Source organism: Octopus sinensis, linkage group LG3, assembly GCF_006345805.1.
Source record: "Octopus sinensis linkage group LG3, ASM634580v1, whole genome shotgun sequence".
In the NCBI taxonomy this organism is placed as follows: Eukaryota; Metazoa; Mollusca; class Cephalopoda; order Octopoda; family Octopodidae; genus Octopus; species Octopus sinensis.
The window spans coordinates 141527199-141548128 of NC_042999.1; the positions used below are offsets into that span (position 1 = coordinate 141527199).

General features: G+C 36.0%; 1 protein-coding gene and 1 long non-coding RNA gene across 3 annotated transcripts in view; one reads left to right on the forward strand and one right to left on the reverse strand.

Annotated features, from left to right (window-relative positions):
• LOC115209315 (aldehyde dehydrogenase, dimeric NADP-preferring) overlaps positions 1 to 20930 on the reverse strand; it is a 65088-nt gene that overhangs the window by 41021 nt on the left and 3137 nt on the right. For both annotated transcript variants that reach the window (XR_004998364.1, XM_029777658.2), the window contains exons 2-3: positions 3866 to 4009; positions 2877 to 2972 (exon numbers count right to left, since the gene is read on the reverse strand). Coding sequence is in view for 1 of the 2 variants with exons in the window: in XM_029777658.2 (XP_029633518.1) it covers positions 2877 to 2972; positions 3866 to 4009 (240 nt within the window). In the remaining variant the exon portion in view is untranslated. The remainder of the gene's footprint in view (positions 1 to 2876; positions 2973 to 3865; positions 4010 to 20930) is intronic.
• On the forward strand, positions 7593 to 16052 carry LOC118762609. The gene is made up of 2 exons (XR_004998366.1): positions 7593 to 7685; positions 15432 to 16052. It is a non-coding gene; the product is annotated as an uncharacterized LOC118762609 (long non-coding RNA).

Sequence of the window (20930 nt, forward strand, 5' to 3'; positions counted from 1 at the left end):
GCTAGCCACTAAACCTTTTTTATTTTCTCTCCTTGCGTATTTCTGTGTTCCATTCTGTCGAAGAGCATAGGCTCAAAACGTAAAAGACTTTCTCACTTCCCGAGCGTTTAAGTAATACACCTGTTTGTTGTTTACACACCCATCTTCGTCTTTTGTTTTTTTGTAAATTCTCACTATATATATATGCGTGTGGTTGTGAACTGAATTATTCAACCACATACCTATACCTATACCTATATCTGTACTGGAAATTACAGTGGCTCTACACTGTATGACCATTTCCTTTAAGATTTATCAGTTTATATATTTTTGTAGTTCTAGTTATCTATCTGACTTTGTGATTACCCAATATTGGACAGTGAAACATACAAATAAGTGTTCCTGTTTATACCTCATATACCAATCATCTCCATGTTCTACTAGACAATATTCTTTACTGGTTTTTAAAGAAAGAGTTGTAGACATTCTTGATGTAGTCATATTTTGTATTTTATAGGAAAAATACTCAGCAAATTAACATACTAGAGAAAAATACATAGAAAATTATGTATTGTTGTGCCAATAACATATAAAGAAATTGATTCAAATTTTGCTTTAAATTATGTTTTCAAGATGAGGAAATCTTTGAGAGAACTGTTAAGAAATCTTTGTTCACTCTAAACTTTAAATATCAGTTGCTGTCATATAATTTTATTCAACTTTAGAAAATGAAATTTTTTAAAATGATAACAATGTTTATTATTCAACATTGTTAATATTTTGTTAATTAGTTATGTAATGCAAAGGTAAAGTCTTAAAGACTTTTTAAATAAACTACTTCATCTTTTCTCATGATTACTACAACTACCCATAAACCAAATAACCATATTTAATTTGTTTGCTAAACTTAAGTCCAAACAATAATTAGTTCTGTAAATTAGTTTTCTCAGACTGCATATTGATTTAATTAGTTTCAGTAGTGTTGCTGTTATTTGAGTTGTTTCAAAACAGGTCATAGTGATGCAATCAAAGCAATTTATGCCCATGCAAAAAACACTGTAATTAGGTATTTTTACTGGAAAATTGTCTCCAAGGCCAGTCCATCGAGCACTCAGTACAGTCCAGTTACACCAAAGACAACAGACAGTAGGCTTGTAGCCAAACAATCAACTTCTGATGAAAAAATTCAAGGTTAATAACCAGTCTACAGTCTGTGGCTATCTCGTCAAATGACAGAGCAATCGATTGAATATTGTATTTATTTCATACAAGCCAAATAAATTGCCTGACTTTTTATAATGAGAAGCAGCCATCACTTGGTATTATATGATGAGTTATGATGGTGATGCTTTGCTCATTAGTATTATTAGTAATACCAAGAAGAATAATGCAAAAGAAATAAGGTAAGAAAAAATAAAGAAAGAAGAATTCGCAAGGTTGATTTTGACTAAAACTTTGAGATTTTTAGTTAATTTATAAAACTTAGAGTTTTGAACCAAAAGTTAGAAAAAAGGAGTCAATAAAATATTTTCTGAAATTTAAATGGTTTCAGAAAATAAAACTCTTCAATTGCAGTAGGCAATAGATATTTCTTTGATAGCTGAAAACTATCTGATTTTTTAAATCACCAGAGGATGTTGAAAGGTCTTTCTTTTTTGTGTAACATTAATGATAGTTTATATTTCTCAGAAGATCATAAGAAAATTTGAGCCCAGCCCTGCTAGTTCGTAAAACTCTTACCAGCCATAACAGTATCTTTATGATGACTTATTGGAACCTAATTACAGTTGCCTGAGTTGCACAGCAAAAGATAAGTATCTCACCTGTAACACAGGATAATGAGTAAAAGGATATGAATTATTAACTCTTCAACTGGGAGGTAACTAAACTTATTGACCCCACAAAATTTATATTTATAGCTTATGTCTACGAGATTATAGCTGTTGGCAACTACTTAAACAATTTTTAAATGTCAATATACAAAACACACTATATAGACATTAATTTGCTAGAAAAACATCAAAACCTCTAAATATTCAGGATGAAAAATATTACTTGCTGGATTTTATTATTGAAGTTCAATTCCTGTTGGAGACATATTTGGCTGTCTTCTCTTCAGGATCAACTTTTACAGAATGATAGATCTTTTCTGTATAAAACTGGAGATTTTCTGACTTTTAGGTAATTTTTCTGGAATTAAGAATTCCATTTTGCCTTATTGGTATTTCATAAAAATCTATTCTTCAAGATATATCATAACAAATTTTTATTTGCTTGCTACTCATATCTGTATGTTCTATATTAACTATACATGAGTTGGTTATTTCAACTAAACTCCATTTAAGATGTTATATTAAAAAAGAATGTGGGGTGGGCAGAGAGCAAGACAAGGTTAAATCAATGCTATCAAAAAGTAGAATGGACAAATTCAGTACAGCCAATGTCCAGTCTTGTATCCAACTACCAACTTCTGCTGCCTTGTAGATAAGTTTAGAAAATAAAAATGTAAGTGAGTGTACCATAAGAAAAAAAAAAGAGAAAACAATTGTTTAGTAAGCTTAGCACTCATATCATAGATAGTTCTTCATTTAAATAGAGCTCTTGCAGACTTTTATTGTTGTGAATACTTTTTTCTTTACACTACTTCAAAGGCTGTGGTATCAAAATATGGGCAGGCTCCAAGACATTTTAAATTGTTTATGCTACACATATATCAGCGTTCCTTTGCATGTGCATCTTATGTAGACTTATGTAGCCTTTAGTGGCTTCAATCAACAACAGAAGGGAAGCATGGTAGTAGGGAGAGTTATCTAATTTTAGATAATATTCACCATATATTTGAAATTTTACTTCAAGTAAAGTAAAAATAAATGAAAATGAAAATAAATAGGGTTTACTTTTTCTGGTTCCATCCATTCTTTGAGACTGATTATAGCATCTAGTGCTTCCTTTCTGGCAAAAACCACTTCAAAAAACATTGCCTCATTTTTCGGCTGTACCACCAATGATATAATGAAAATAAACAAAAACATAATTTTTTAATAAGAAGTAAAAATAGCTCATCAGCAAAAACTAATAAAGCATTAATTTTCAGATTATAAATTTACAATCCAGCACATGCCAGCATGGAAAAAAGTGATGTAAAATGATATGTTGATTTTGAAATTAAAATTTGTTCAATATTTATAACTGCACTACACTTTCATTGACTTGATCTCTGATCATCTTAGGAAATTTTTGTTACTAGTGGAGTTCATAGTTTTTTCTTTAATTTCTTATATAGGAATAAGGCCAATATTCATAATCCTTTCCAGGGTCTCCAAGCCTGGTGGAGGAGAGAGAGAGAGAGAGGAAAGTATCCTTAAACCAGAAGCCTGAGCCAAATGCTCACAACTAACTGGACTCCACTAAAAGTATTCAAAGATCATATAGTGCTGCTAAATTGATTAAATTCATCACTCATGTAGGTTATAACAGGATTTGAGCTCAGAATGCAAGGAGACAGAATAAATACTATTCTAAAAATTCTGTCAGTTCACTGCCCTAGACTGGTACTTCATATATCAAACCCTGAAGGACGAAAAGTAAAGTTGGCTTTGGCAAAGTTTGAACTCAGAAAGTGGAGAACTGGAATAAATGCTACTGACACTCTGATATCTCTGCCAACTTTAACCCGGCATCATTATTTCTAAGCTACAGGTAATAACATTTGTGTCAACTAAGCCACTAGATCTAAACTTGTGGCCACTAGATTTAAAGATGAGATAACAAAAAATTATATTCTTATTAACATTCTATCTCTGACTTTCATTTTAAATATTGGCAAAAAATATTAATTCAAGTGTTTTAGATTTTGGTAATTTTTGAAAAATTCAGTAATACTTACCCTATGTAAATCTTTCACAAGAGCGTCTTCAATTTCTTGTTGACATTCAGTCAACATTTTCATAATTTTTGACAGCTGGTGAAGTCTCCATTCCACTGGAAGTGTACAACCAGTAGAAAAATTCTGCCGCAGTTCTTTGACAATCTAGAAAACAGACAATTTAAATACGATTTCTTTGAAATTTTACTTCAAAATAAGAAAATATGTAAACAAAAGTTAAGAGAAAGCTAGAAATAGGTGATTCTTGATTGCTTATCTTCTAGTTAAGACACAATTACATTAAAATATCATCTTCCTAGCATTCATCCTTTTCCCTTCTACTTTGAGAAGCAAAACTTTGATTTCATCATTAAGCTAAATAACAAAATTTTAGATATTTAATAAAAAAAATTAAATCAAATCATAACTGAATATTGAGTGATTATTGAAGATTGCTTGAGTGTTCTCCGTTTAATTCTTTTTTTTTTTTTAAATATTTTCTGATTAATTTTCAATGTTTCAATGATTTTCAACTTATTCTGATTCATTTTAACTTCTCAATGTTTATCACTCTTTTTATGCTTTTGTCTTCTTTTAAGTATGTATATACGATACTAAATTATATTTCATTTTTTATCAAGAATTCTTTATTGAAAAGTATGATTTTGTAATACAATATTTTTGAGAATAAACTAAATTTTGTTTATTTGTTTGTCTGTCCCTCTTTCCCTCCACTCATCTCTCCTTCCTTCTTTCCTTCCTTCCAACCTTCTATTTTACTGTCTCTACATACTGAATTTAATGATCCATTAAGCCCAAGGAATCACAAGGGTAACCATGAGTGATAGACCTTGAACAATAACATGACTGGACATGGATCAATGAGAGTACCTCTATGTGTTTGCTGAACCTGCTAGAAATTGCAGGCAAATCTCTCTAACACAACATCCTTCTATCTTATAACAGTACAAAAGGACTCATTGATTTAATGCTGTCTTTGGTATACTATTCCAGAAGAAAAGGTGCTCTGTCATGGTTAGGACTATTTCCACTTCAATCAGTCACAGAGAAAATTCAATCCGTCTCAGTACTAAAAAGTAACAAAATGCAGGTTGAGAAAGCCTTTAAATGGTTGCATGACCTTCTAAAATTAACAGCCAAACTAAGATCAATGACTTCTCTTTGGGTTACTTCCATTAAATAATGTACTCATAAATACACTATAACTTGAAAGAAAGAAAGAAAGAAAGAAAGAAAGAAAGAAAGAAAGAAAGAAAGAAAGAGCTATGTATCTTTCCAGCAACTGCACAAATGGTGGGACACAATATTTCACATACAAATTCTTGGTCAGCAGTCTGCTTTCCAAATTCTAAATCTAGTTAACTCAGAATAAAAACAGTTTATCAATTCACTAATGAACTTAGAAGAATAGATCCTATTAAATTTTACTTATAAATATTTTTGTGTAGTATAAACTAGAAAGTAGACCCCCTTCGATCATGAATGACCATGGAATTACACCTAGAAAGTTCCTCTCTGAGGGACAAGTCTGGGCAAGGATGTTTATAGAAGACTAGCAGTTGGTTATACATACTAGCCTCTCCTCTCCACACCACCACTGTTATTCAAGGGAAAGGCAAAGGCCAATACAGCTTGGCACCAGTGATGTCTCAACTCATTTCTATAGCTGAGTGAACAGGATTAACATGAAATGAAGTGTTTTGCTTAAGAACACAACACACAACCTGGTCTGGCAACAGAAAAAGTCAGCTTGTCCTCAGCAAGACCAAAGACTCCGCTTTACATTATCTTCATTTACCAACCACTTACGGTGTGAACAGGATGCATTTTATTGTGGCACCAACATTGGAGAGATTGTCTTGTCCTTACCAAGACAAAAAAAGTCATTCTATCCTACATTGTTTCCATTTGTTCATCAGTATCAGAAAAGGTGTCTCCCTCATTCTGTAAGAGTAAAAGGGATCTTCTTTCCTGCAGTGTCACCATTCATTCCTTGTTCCCTTGTTCTCCTATGCAATTGAATGGCAAGTAAGCCATAACAAGATGATGAGAGAAGAAAAACTAACAGAATAGAACTAGTGTGTTAGGAGTGAATGGGTTGTAGAAGAGAGAGTAATAAAGAAGTGAGAACTAATTGCCTCTGACACGTAACATGAAAACTAATCTTTTGACAATGAATCCTGTCAAGAGTTAAGTGACATTTCATACTGTTAATATTTTTTTCTAAGGTAGCATGTATTGGAGCACAGAGCTGTGAATTTTGCTGAATTATTGGAGCAAATATTTCCAAGGTGATGATATTCAGCTGTCATTGGTTAAGTCAATTGTTTAACAAATGTTGACACCATGAAGGCATACGGCCAATCATAGAAGCTTTAGCAAGATCCTTAAGTGTTTCACTCACTTGCAATGTTGAGTTCAAATTCTTTCAAAGAGAAAAGTAACTGGAATGTTTTAACATTCATTGTTTTTTAAAGTATATTGGCAGCATGAAGAAATCAAGTAGAGTGGAGAGCATCTCAAAGAAATTGAAACTAGGTTACAGATTTGTTTCAGCTGATCTGGAGTTTTCTTCATACACAGTATACAATACATATATTGTAGTACTTACTGCAGCCAAATCTCAGTAACAGCAAGGGCATGAGCTAAGGAGGTAACATCTACATGGTTATTCAGACTACTAGAAATAGTGGCCAAATCTCCATGTAATCACACCTTAATGGATAAGGTGGTCCCAGATACATTGTGTCTGAATAAAAAAATCAAGATAACCATGGCTGGAATGCCTTTGATCATGGATCTGTTTGATCAGTGAACAACTCTTCATATGAGTGAAAGCTCATCAAGCAATGATAAAAGTCACCTACACACATACACACATGCATGCACACACACACACACACACACACACACACACACACCACACACACACACACACACACACGCACACACACATGCACACTGTTCAATTAGAGGTCAGTGAGAGCAAGATCTGAGAGAGAGAGGTGGGTGGGACTGTTTTCTACATTTCTTCTATACACAGTAATTAAGTTGAGGTGGTGCAGTGTAAGTAACAAAGTCCAAAACGAAGAGTAATTTCATTTGAAATGAGTTGAACCTTGTTGACACTTGTTGAACCTACTATCTATCTATCTATAGAAGCCTGAGAAGTATTGAGGCCAGAGAAAAGGCAGGACAAGCAGATACATTGCTATAGTGTTTGTCCTCAAATATAATAGTGTCTTAGAAAAGAGACTCAATAATAATAATAATAATAATAATAATCAAAATATCAACAACTAAAGGCACCAACAAATAAAACAAAGAGAATTCCAGAAAGTGGAAGTGGTTCTTGACAACTGTGGAGGAAAGAGTGATAGTTGCAATGCGGTAGTAGTAAGAGTAGCAGTAGTAGTTGTCATAGTAATAACAGTGGTAAAAGTAGTGGTGGTGGTATTGGCAGCAGACTTGGTAGTGGTGGTAGTGGTGGTGGTGGTTGTAGCTGTGGTGTGTTAGCAGCAGCAGTGACTGAAGAGGGACAACGGAGGAAGGTGGGGCATGAAGAAGAGAAGGACAAAGAAAGAGGACGGTACAGAGGATGAAGACTCAAGAACTGAAGAAGACAGGGAAAGAGAAAGGAGAGAAATGAGGGAATTAAAGAAGAAGGAAGAGGAGGCGAAGAAGAAAAAGGAAGAGGAAGACGCCAGGAGGAGGAAGAAAAAGAAAGACGAGGAAGAGCAGGAGGAACGGAGGAAAAGAGAAAAGAGAGAAAAAGAAGAGATAAGGAGGAAGAAGAGAAAGAAATAGCAAGGTGACTGGGGTGAGTGAACAATTATGTCAGTATATTATATACACCCTTTCAAATACATGCCTCACTTTCAATCCATGATTACCTAACCCACATACATCCCAATTTCCAAATCATGTCTCCTTCCTTCCAATCCATATCTTCTTTCTAAGTCAGCCCTTCTTTCAACTTACTCCCTTTAGCATGTGTCCCCTTGCAATAGATTATTATCTCACCTCTACAACATACTTCTCATTTCCAACAGGTCTCTATTTCCAATTTATCTAAACCTTACAATATGTTCACCTTCTTCAAATACATATTGTCCTCTCAACTCATATCTTACTTTTCAAAATATGTCTCCAGTTTCCAATACATCCCTTACCAAGAATCTTTTTCTCTTTTTTTCTCTCTTTCTACCACATAATTCTATTTTGTAACACTATTTCTTTAAAAAAAATATCTTGTATGAAATGTCTAAATGTCTGAGATTGCTGTTTATAGATTATAATCTTCTAGGCTTTTAATCTCATCTTTAGAGCATATAAGCATGTCTTACTGGGTTGAATAAGCTGTTGCTACAAGGTGTCTTAAATCTCATGACAATTGACAATGGACATGGTTCAAAACTGGATTCAAACTAAGGAAGTAAATTAAGGACTGTGACTTAATTATCCACAACTCTCAGTTTAGAAATAAGTGCCAGTATGAGGCCATGTTATATATACACAGGAATAAATCTGATGACATGTAGGCATCCAAATGACTGGAGCAAAACATGGTATCAATCTAAATATTGTAAATATATATTCTAAACCTGAAGTTAACTATAATCTGAAATGCCCATCATTTCTAACTAATGTATTCTAATAAAATATGGCTCCACATCCTTCCTATCTTTATTCCCTTCATACTTACATCTTTCATTTCCAATGTGTGTCTTTATTTTCTATAAATGTCCCATCTTCCAAATCAACTAATCTTTCTAATACATTTGGTACTTACACACAATCGTATTTTGATATCCCTTTTCACGTAAAATACACCAATCCGACCATACGACAGGCACCCATGCCAACCCCCTTTGCTTGTGAAGACATGTTGGGGCAAGCGAAATCGAAATCGAAATCGAATTGAACCAGCCAGGATCCCTGGTCTGGTGGTACGTAAAAAGCACTAGCCGACTCGTGGCTGATGCCAGCACCGCCTCAACTGGGTTCCGTGCCGGTGGCACATAAAATACACCAATCCGACCATGGCCGTTGCCAGCCTCACTTCGCACTTGTGCAGGTGGCACGTAAAAAGCACCCACTACACTCACGGAGTGGTTGGCGTTAGGAAGGCATCCAGCTGTAGAAACATTGCCAGATAAGACTGGAGCCTGGTGCAGCCTTCTGGCTTCCCAGATCCCCGGTCGAACCGTCCAACCCATGCTAGCATGGAGAACGGACGTTAAACGATGATGATGATGATGATGTTCTTTCTTTAAAATGTATGATCATTTTCCCAACATAAATTCCAGACCCCCAACACATTTATCCCTTTCAACTTAAAAGTAAATCACTTAAGTGTACCCCAAACCTAATCTGTCCCTAACAACCCATCTTCCCCTACAGCTCATTTTCCTTAGACCCACCTCTTCCCCTACACATCTCTCTAACACCCAAAATACTTGCTGACCTCACTAGTGCTGGTGTCACATTAAAAAATAACACCCAGAGCACTCTGTAAAGTGGTTGGCATTAGGAAGGGTATTTGATTAATGAGAGAGACTAGTATATATAATATATTGGGTCATCCCATAAATAATGCGGTTTTTTGAGTTGTATGAACTAAAAGTTGGAGGGGGACAGGATAAACTACTTGCATCAACTTGCTATAAAAACAGGTAGTAATTTTGCCTTGTTCTCTTTCATAATGTAAGTTTTGAAGAGTGCAGTACGATTTATCAGTTATTTTTTCAAAGCTATAATAGGAGTGACAAAGGAGCATATTTGGCATATTTTTCTTTATGAGTTCAATAAAGGCAACCACAGAAAGTGTGAGGAATATTAATGCAGTAAATGGGGATCGGACAATAAGCATAAACCAGTGTCAACGATGGTTCCAGAAATTCCGAGCTGGAAACCACAGCCTAGAAGACAAGCCTCATCCTGGAAGATCTGTAGAGCTTGATGAGGATGCCCTGCAAACCCTGGTGGAACAAAATCGCACCGTAACTGTTGAGGAACTAGCAGAGAAGATTGGATTTGGTCATTCAACCATTCATCGACACCTGCATGCCATAGGAAAAGTCAGCAAATTGGGTCAATGGGTTCCTCACAAACTTCCTGAGTTTAATCATGTGCAGAGAGTGAATGTGTACTCTTCTTTGCTATCATGTTTCATGAATGAACCTACTTTGGACTGAATAGTGACTGGTGATGAGAAATGGGTTCTCTATAAAAATTCCAAGTGCCAAAGACAGTGGGTAGGGAAAGGAGAAACACCAGCACCCCAGGCTAAAGAAGGTCTTCACCCATGTAAGGTGTTGTTATCTGTTTGGTGGGATATGAAAGGTTTAGTCCACTTTGAACCTTTAAAACCAAACCAAATGATAACAAAGGAGATCTATTGTGAGCAGCTTGAGCACCTTAAGTCAGCGTTAGAAGACAAATGACCATCTTTGGTTTCGAGACTAAAGGTGTTCTTCCATCAGGATAATGCTCAGCCATATACAGCAAAGATAACATTCCAAAGGCTGGAACAGTTTGAATGGAAAACGATGCCCCACCCACCATATTCGCCAGACATTGCCCCATCTGATTATCATTAATTCTGCAGTCTTCAAAATCATTTGGATGGAAAAAATATGAATTTTGCAAATGGGATCAGAACAGTACTGGAGGGGTATTTTTCGTTATGGACAAGTGAATTTTGGAAGAGGGGCCTTGCAAATCTACCACATAGATGGAAAAGCATTGTAGAAAATGAAGGAGAATATATTTTAGGTTAAAAAAGAACTTTATTCATCTTAAATTTGAGAAATAAAAGAAGTATAAAAAAACTGCATTATTTATGGGATGACCCAATATATATATACATATATATGTATATATTCATTTTTAGGAGTATAACTTTTAAGTAGAGAATGCTTTATCTACTTCAAGTTCTACATCTATAAATGAGTTATTACATGTTCTCTAAAAGTCTATAAACTCTTATGATGTTAAACTATATATATATATATATATATATATATATATATATATATATATATATATATATACATATACATATACATATATATATATATACTAGCTGTTAGACTCGGCATTGCTTGTGTTTTCCGTGTTGATGTAAAGCCCACCTCTGCCCTTCTATTGAAATCTTCTATGTTCCACGTGCCAACTATTTTCCATCAAGATGTTATATATGGTTCGGTTGGCTGTTGCAGGATGAGTAGATGTGTGGCAGGCAGAGGAAAAATGGTCAGAGCAGGCAACGGTGTTTTGTTGATGGAGCAGCATATACTGACATCAACTCACTGCCAATGAGCCTCACTCACTTATTGATTTTCATCAAAAACGCACAAAAATTGCAAGAGCAGCAGGAAAAATAACATCGTTATGGCAATTTCCATTCAAACCCCAGATTGAGATCACAAAAATCGATGCCAACTGAGCATTATTGAGTTTTCAAAAAATTCTGGCCTTATTTGAACTTCAGGGCATGTTATCTACTTATGTGCCAAAAATCATTAAAATCGTTTGGATGATGTGGGAGGAGTTACAGTAACCCCAAACACAGACAGACAGACACCATTATATATTTATGTACATAGATATATTAACAATATTAATAATAAAGATTATTATGAAGGTGATGAAGGTTACGGAGAGGGTCATAGCCCAACTAATTAGAGAGAGAGTTAGTTTAGATGAGATGCAGTTTGGGTTTGTGCCAGGGAAAAGTACTACTGATGCTATATTCCTGGTAAGGCAGCTGCAGGAGAAATACCTAGCCAAAGATAAGTTTCAGGTGTGGAAACAAGGATTAGAATCGAAGGGCCTCAGAGTCAATCTAGCTAAAACCAAAGTCGTAATCAGTAGGAAGGTAGACAAATCACAAATGCCTTCAGGTAGATGGCCCTGCTCGATCTGTAGAAAAGGTGTAGGTAGAAACTCTATAAGATGCACCAAGTGTAAGCTATGGACACATAAGAGGTGCAGCAATGTCAAAGGAAGGCTAACTAGGAAGATGGTTTTTGTATGTGGCAGATGCTCAGGAACAATAAACACTGAAAATGCTCTGAGACCAACTTCCGTTACTTTCCAGGGAGAAAAACTAGAAATAGTTGATAGTTTCCGTTACCTAGGTGACCAAGTCAGTAGCGGGGGCGGGTGTGCTGAAAGTGTAACTGCTAGAGTAAGAATAGCTTGGGCAAAGTTCAGAGAGCTCTTACCTCTGCTGGTGACAAAAGGCCTCTCGCACAGAGTGAAAGGCAGACTGTATGATGCGTGTGTACGAACAGCCATGCTACATGGCAGTGAAACATGGGCCGTGACTGCTGAGGATATGCGTAAGCTCGCAAGAAATGAAGCCAGTATGCTCCGATGGATGTGTAATGTCAGTGTTCATAATCGACAGAGTGAAAGTACCTTGAGAGAAAAGCTGGACCTAAGAAGCATCAGTTGTAGTGTGCAAGAGAGACGATTGCGCTGGTATGGTCATGTGGCGAGAATGGATGAAGATAGTTGTGTGAAAAAGTGCCACACCCTAGCGGTTGAGGGAACCTGTGGAAGAGGCAGACCCAGGAAAACCTGGGACGAGGTGGTGAAGCACGACCTTCGAACTTTAGGTCTCACTGAGGAAATGACTAGAGACCGAGTCCTCTGGAAGTGTGCTGTGCGCGAGAAGACCCGGCAGGACAAGTGAGTCCATAACCCGTGGCCTTCTACTTGGGATGGAGCCAGCCTACGTATGCATACCTTCCCTTCTTGGGACACAAAAACTCTACTTGTGAAGACCTGTTGAGGCAAGTGAGGATCAGAATGGAAATCGATCAATGGAAATTGCAGATGTGTTACCAGTGCCGGTGGCATGTCGAAACTCTACTTGTGAAGACCCGTTGAGGCAAGTGAGGATCAGAATGGAAATCGATCAATGGAAATTGCAGATGTGTTACCAGTGCCGGGCATGTAAGAGAACCTTCCGTTTCGCGACCGTTGCCAGCACCGCCCCATTTCGTGTCCGTGCCAGCCTCGCCTGGCCCTTGTGCCGGTGGCACATAAAAAGCACCATCCATTCGTGGCCGTTTGCCAGCTCTGTCTGGCACCTGTGCGGGTGGCACGTAAAAAGCACCCACTACACTCACGGAGTGGTTGGCGTTAGGAAGGGCATCCAGCCATAGAAACACTGCCAGATTTGACTGGGCCTGATGAAGCCTTCTGGCTTCACAGACTCCAGTAGAACCGTCCAACCCATGCTAGCATGGAAAACGGACGCTAAACGACGATGATGATGATGATGATGATTACTATGAAGCTGCATAGCATCATTACCTTTGATTCTTCAATTTATATACCACCTTACATAGACCAACAGATGTTTCAATTGCACCAATTAGTAACCATTGCAATTGCAACCCAACTGTAAGACCATTTTTTCAGGATCTTTATCTAATACCCTTCAATTTGGCCATTTAAAGATTTTCTTTTATCTACTCTGCATTGTATAATGTAGAGCATATTCCGAATACCTGATGGCAAACCGGTAATCCCTTACTATTTACAGATATATATGTGTGTGTGTGTGTTTGTGTGTGTGTGTGTATACATATATAATATAATATAATATAGTATTATATAATATATATCATCATCATCATCATCATTTATCATCCATTTTCCATGCTGGCATGAGGTGGGTGGTTTTACAGGAGTTGACCAACTGAAGAGCTGCTTTGGCTCTATGTCTGTTTTGGCATGGTTTCTACAGCTTGATGCCCTTCCTAACACCAACCACTTTACCTAGTGTATTAGGTGCTTTCACGCAGCACCAGCACAAGTGCTCTTATGTGGCACTGGTATGGGTGCTTTTACGTGGTACCAGTATTTATAAACCTGCAAAATTAGGAATGCTCAGCTGGAGAGGGATGCAGGGGACAAGACTGTATGCAAGGACACCTGCACTTTTACTTAGCTTGACGTGTCTTTTCAAGCACAGCAAACTGCCAGGAGTCTCAGTCCTCTGTCTTCTCCTCTGTATGTCCCAACATCTTTCATCTTTATTTGTTTCAGTCATTTGACTGTGGCCATACTGGAGCACCACCTTTAGTTGAACTAATCGACCCCAGGACTTATTCTTTGTAAGCCTAGTACATTTTCTATCAGTTTCTTTTGCTGAACTGCTAAGTTACAGGGATGTAAACACACCAATGTCGGCTGTCAAGCAATGGTGGGGGTACAAACACAGACACACACCAACACGCACACACACACACACACACACGCACACGACAGGCTTCTTTCAGTTTCCCTCTACCAAATGTGCTCACAAGGCTTTGGTTGGCCTGAAGTTATAGTAGAAGAGTATATCTATGTCTACTCATGATTACATAAGCACTTAAAACTACTTGTGAGCATATATATTACCAAGCCATACTTGCTCACAAATAACAACTGGCTCTTAAGCCTTTAGCATTTAAACCAGCTATATCCAACCAAAATATTCTACCTGTTTTATGTTTAAACTGGTCAGATGTGACCTCTCACACCAATCCTACAATCAGATCCATTGCTGCCAGACTTTGGTGTCGGGTGGGGTGCTTCAGAGATATTGTGAATGGGACTAATTTGTAATAATGTTGAAGTGGAGTTTCAAAATAAATGTAAATATGAGGGTGCATCATTGAATAGTGAGGGGGTAGTGCCATCCAGTACATCCCCTTAGTGATGGGCATGTCTACAATATCATTCTAAAAATTAACAGTTACTGCATCAAAATCACAAAGCTACAAGATAATGCCTGATAATTCATAACAATGTGAATAAATAATCATTACTTTTGGCAAAAGAATATGAATGCAAAAGGGTTAATATATTTTGTAGTCTTCAAATTTTTCAGACTTATGCTTTATATATATCATTAATATTTCTTTAAACTAATGTTGCTTAAAAAACTTAATTTATTTATGGCTTAAAATAGTAACATCCTGAAAAGTTTTGCTTGTTAGGTAAATATTGTTTTTTACTTTAAGGCAATTTTGGTAAATAAGTATACAGGGAACTACATTTACATTGCTATATTACTGGTACTTATATTATCAGCTCTAGAAATATGAGTGCCAACTCCAGAATGATGGAAAACAAAGTTACCTCCAGTAGGGATTTGAACTCAAGACCATAATGGGAAAACATTTAAGTTGGTTCTCAACTATTTCTATCAGCTTCTCTGAATGACAATAAATAAATAAATAAATGAATAAATAAATACATAAATGATATGCTAAATAAACTTTTGTTGTTTAGCCCAAGGTCAGATCAGATGAAGTAGGTTTATGATCAAAAGTTTTGAAGCTATGACCATTCCATCTATTTATCTAGAGCTACAATATTTTCTTTATTAACCAATAAACTTTAGTCCTCAGGAATTGAACAAAAAAGAATGAGACAAAACCATAGAGGGAGAAAAGACAGAAAAAAGAGAGAGAATGTGGGGAGGAAACAAAATGTAGAAGCAACTAACAAATAATTGTAACATAGCTATTAATAATTTGTTGTTCTTCATTCTCAACAGGAAGCAAAAGATGGTGAAGAAAGAAATATCTCCCCACCTCACTTGTTTTGGAGACAGCAAGAAAACATATCTAGACATCTTACAATGGACAATGCTATGTGAAACTGTGGCTTTTATTCAGCAATCAGCTTCTGTTTTTGTTTTTGTTAACAACTTCCACTTATATTTGAAGCAAATATATATACATATATATCTCCTGTATAACTGACTTCATTGATTTATCTTTTACGAAGCTACATGGTGACCTAAGCTGAAAGGTTGAATGGGGAACATAGGTAGTGAAATTTGAATAGAAAAATATCAACTATTAAAGCTTAACAGTGTGTGGTATGGACAATGAAATGTTGATAGTGAAAATTTGTAATTTTACAGAAAAAGTTTGACCATGAAATGGGGATTTGGTGATTGGAACACTAAAAACATCAGCTGAAAGATCTGAACTCTTGATAGCAAAAAGAGGCAATAAGAGATGTGCTTTATAAAGAAATTTGAGCACTGAAAAGATAGCTATGAAACATGAACAATGAAATATTGGTAGTGAAATGTAAGCAATGAGAGATGTGTAGTAAAAGCTTGATAAATAAAATTTGAGCACTAAAAAAAGATAGCTCTGAAATCTGATTAGTCTTTCTGTTTTATTGTTTACACAGAGTCGTGGTGAAAAGATTGGTTGGATACAATGTAAGTGGTCCTTTCTTGGCCCCTTCACAATACTAATTCTTAGAGAAAGAGAAACAAGAAAATGACCCAAGTTTTTGATTGATACTTTGCCTATCTTAACAGAACAATAGGTTAAATTGACCTTTGCAGTATTTGAACCCAGTGCACTGAGAGCCAAAAAAAACCCCATAAAGCTGTAACAACTCAGTCAGTTTGCTAACATAGCAGAATAGTAAAATAAATATTGGCAGAGAAAACTGGACAGTTAAAGACTGGTTGTGAAGGGATTAATTATTGTACATGGTGGAAAATTAATTGTGAAATGTAAACAACAAAACATGGACAGTAAAATTTGGGCCATGAAATATACATTGTGAAAACTGGGAAGTTAATAAAATTTATAAGGAAAGAATAATTTTTCATAAAAAAGAGATAAGTTTTAATCTTGGTTCCTCTTAAATGTTGTCACAAGACATTAACATTTTATATTAAGTTTATATCGACTTCTTTGTACTATTTTAATCCTTAACTCCACCTAGCTTTAACATTAGCCATGTATTTTAATAAGATTAATATTTATTTCCAACAGACTCTTTTTGCATACTTTCTATACAACTTATATTTAGCCATGCAAAAGGTTAAAATTCTGTTGGAATTTGATTTTTTACACAAACCTAAATTTAGTACAAGCTTTAATATCCACAGACTCCTTTTATTACATTGATTTAGCTGTTAAACAAAACTAAATCCCTGGATAAACTAAGTCTTTATGCTTATCAAATGCTTTGGGATTTTTTTTTATTAATTTAATGTTAGATTATTCTAACCAATCTGTTTAACTTTTTATAATTATTTATGCATTTGGAATGAAATGCTTACGGCTACATATATGCAAGCATGGTTGTATGGTTAAGAAGTATACTTGCCAACCATGTGGTTTTGGGTTCAATCCTACTGCATGTTAGACACTTGGGTAAGTGTCTAACAAGAAATTACAATTTATTAATATATTGCAATTTCCTGTTATGTTAATGATAGAGACTACATTTTTAACCAGTATTTAAATCTAGAAATATGTCTAGGAATTGAGTATACTTAGATTTGAAATTACTGTGAATAATTCCCAATGTGAAATGCAGTGTATTGTTTCAAGAAGTTTCAGCATCTAATAAAATATACAATCTCTATGAATTGAGTATTTTTCCTTTGTTTGTAAATACAATAATTCACCAGTCCTCATATCTGCAGGTGTATATAACTAGACCAAAGAATGAAGAGAGTATAACATGTTCAAACTGTTGCACTGGTACATCACTGCATTTTGGAGTGTGCAATATGGTTCCCAAGTTGGTAGAGACATGGAATAACTTGGGAGATGGCGCAATATGTTGCACCTTGTTGTTCAAGCAATTAAATAACAACAGCTATATAACACAACCCACAGCATTCTCTATATACAATTGCCATCCCTTCCCCCAAATAACACATGTATTTTTTACTTAATCTCCACCTGTATTAAAGCACATCTTACACACCATCAACAACATACACAACCCACATTCTACACAAGTACCACAACAATAATATAACACAATCTAAACAGCACATACTCTAGATCAGTGGTTTTCAACTGGGATCCATATAGCCCTTGCATATAAGATTTTGTTGTTAAAATTTATCTGCAGTAAATTTGTTATACTTCTACAATTCACAAAAAATTTTAACAATTTTCTTTTTACAATTTCAAATAATATTTAATTCTAAAAATATATGATTTTTTAAACATTGAAAGGTTACGGGTATCCATCTGAATAAAATAGGACTCAAAGGGGTCTACAGCTAAAAAATGGTTGAGAAACACTACTCTAGATAAACACCATCTAACACTAAAGTTCATAACACAACTCTTACAACATATACAAAACCCTCATCATCCCACACAATAACATAACTTACATTGCACATGATCTTCACAACAGACAAAACAATATACGAAAAATCAGAAACAACATAACAAATCCCATAACAAAGCAAAATTGATGTAGTATAGAACACAATTCTACATTGCTAGAAGAATGTTATTCACATTTCAGAAAGAAAAAAAATGGAGATGCATTTGAGGTGCAGTAAAAATTCACTTGAAACTGGTGAAAATATTTCATGTTCAAAACTTGATAACATTAATAAGAATTTTGTTATTTGCTTTAAAGATACTGAAAAAGATTGCAAAAATAAAGGAATTCCAACCACGTTTTGTGGTTTGTTACAACAGCTTCTTTATAGGTTCCAGTAGCTAAAGACATCATCAGGAGGAACCAGGTCCAGTTTCGGCCCCTACTCTGCTACCATTTTCGATGTGGCGCCCCCACCGTATCAGAAGTGTCTTAACATTTGGTGTTGAGTGCATTTCTTCTTTCTTCTTTTTTCTTTTGTTCTTTGGTTTCTTTGATGCATCGTCGACAAATGTCAGCAGGCGACTAACCATCCTGCCAAATATCCCTTTAAATACTTGCTGGTAGGCTCCAGCAGCCAGCACCAGCTAACTATCACATGACACTGTGTAAGCTTCAACTGGCCAATGGAGGGAAGGGCATGTAGTCTTAGCCCGTGCCCTCTCTAAACCTGCCTTCCAACGGTGTCATGTTATTTTCATTTCCAGCCAGAGCCAACCAGCTGTTTGGTGGTACAAGCCTTCAAACCAGGTAGAGGGTGTACTATGAACAAGATCACTACCTTGGCCCACCTGTCAATTAGCGATGCTGCTTAAGTGTCAGCCAGCCTCACCTAGCGATGCTATTTCCCAGTCGGCATGTTATGGCTTTCAAGCCATTTTGGATCTTCTCGCTTCAGCCATATATAGAAGCTGGCTTTTTCAACTGCCTCCTGTATCATCCTTATTACTTCTCTCACTCTGAGCTCGAAAATACAAACCTTCTTTTAAATAATGTCGTAATTTTCCTTTCAATGAAGCCTCTAGCCCCCACTGCCATGTGGCAATACTTGACAGTCCATCCCTGTTTTCCACACTCTTCAGTTAATCTCTCATACCTCTTCTCCTTCTGTTGCTCTGCATTAGCAATATTCTCTTCCCATGGCGCTGTCAGCTTTTGCAAAATTCCAATTTTCCATTCTGTGTTCCGTAGGATTAAGTCTGGTCTTTTTGTTGCTTTTATGAGTGGAAATATTAACAGTCTTTCCAAATCTGTAGCCAGCTCTCAGTATCCCCTCCACCTTTCGTCTGTCTTGTATATTTTATTTGAAGGCCTGGCCTTATGTCCTTTTCCCTCCTTCTGGAAATATATTTTTCTGCACTTTTCCACTTTTGGGTATTCTCCCATTATACCCCTTAATCTTCTCCTTGGGTGCTGTGCTTATGACACTAAGGACTTGATTGGGACACCATATATATCTGTCTAGTGCTAGCCTGCAGTTTGACAGAACATGTCTCACTGTTGCTTTCTCTCTGCATCTACATTCATCAGTTGTTTGTATGTTCCACCAGACTAAATTTGTTGGTGAAGGTAAAACATCGAAGGTAGAGTTGATCAGGAAGGATGTTCTTGCTTGTTCCCAAGCCCAAAGTCCCCCCCCGCCATGAGATTCTGCGACTAACTAAATATTCCTGTCATCTCAGGCACTGTCTGTACATTTTGCCTTTCTTCTTCCTCCTTACTCACTTCGTGTACCATTGTCTCTTTCATCTCTTTTACACTGCTCATGCAAAATGGTTTGAAATTGTGCAACCCTAGACCAGCTCTTGCTTCTTGCATCACTCCGACTATATCAGCATGCCTTAGCTTTACGATCACCCTGTTTACTGTCTCTTCTGTTTTCCATTTCCTCCCTGTTAATACCTTTGAAGGGTTTTCTCGGATGTTCTGATATTTTGAATACCTTAGCATCATTATTTTCCTTGCCTATCCTGCCTTATATTCTTTGGCGATTGATGTTATCAGTAGTTGCAGCACGGGTTTTCCATACAGTGCAGTTGTAATAAGTGGTTTTGGAAGACCCAGCCATTTTCTGATAAACACACTGCATCTTTGTTCCATCCTTTCTACTCTACTTGAGGCTATTTCATACATTTGCAATGGCGTTGGGTACAGTCCAAATTGCAGTATCCAACATTTGAATTTCCCCAGTAATGTTGTTCTGTCAATTGCCTTTAGTCTTGTTCCACTAAATCATGTGCTTCTTTGCTTTGCTTTTTATTATTTAGTAAGTCTCTGTACCATCAGCCAAGACTCTTTACTGGTTGTTCTAAATAAAACTACAAAACGATTTTTGAGAAAAAGATTTACAAGAATTTAAAAAAAATAATAGTGATTGTATAAAAAAAATGTTATAGTAAAGCTTTATAAATATGTAAAAAAAAAGTTATCTCAAATAGAAGACAGATATTCTGAAACAATGAAAGGATACAGAAACCAATCATCCATTCAAGGAAAATACTTTGTTCTGAATCCAAACTGTGGATTAAACTGAAGAGTTGCACCTTTCCACTACATCATACCACTCATTATTTTCCCTCTTTTATAAAATGTGCTCAAGATAAAGATTTCTCTATGCTCTCTCTGCTTTAAGCAGTAGTTTTACAAAACTCAATTGAGTCCCACTATAAAATATTACACTCACAGCTGGGACAGTATTGTTGCTATGCCTATAATTTAGCAACACGGTTTCAAATGGTTTCAAATTTCAAATTTTGGCACAAAGCCAGCAATTTTAGAGGAGTGGGTAACTTGATTACATTGATCCCGGTGCTCAACTGATACTTCTTTTATCAATCTTGAAAGGATAAAAGGCAAAGTTGACCTCAGACTGCTGCTACACATATGA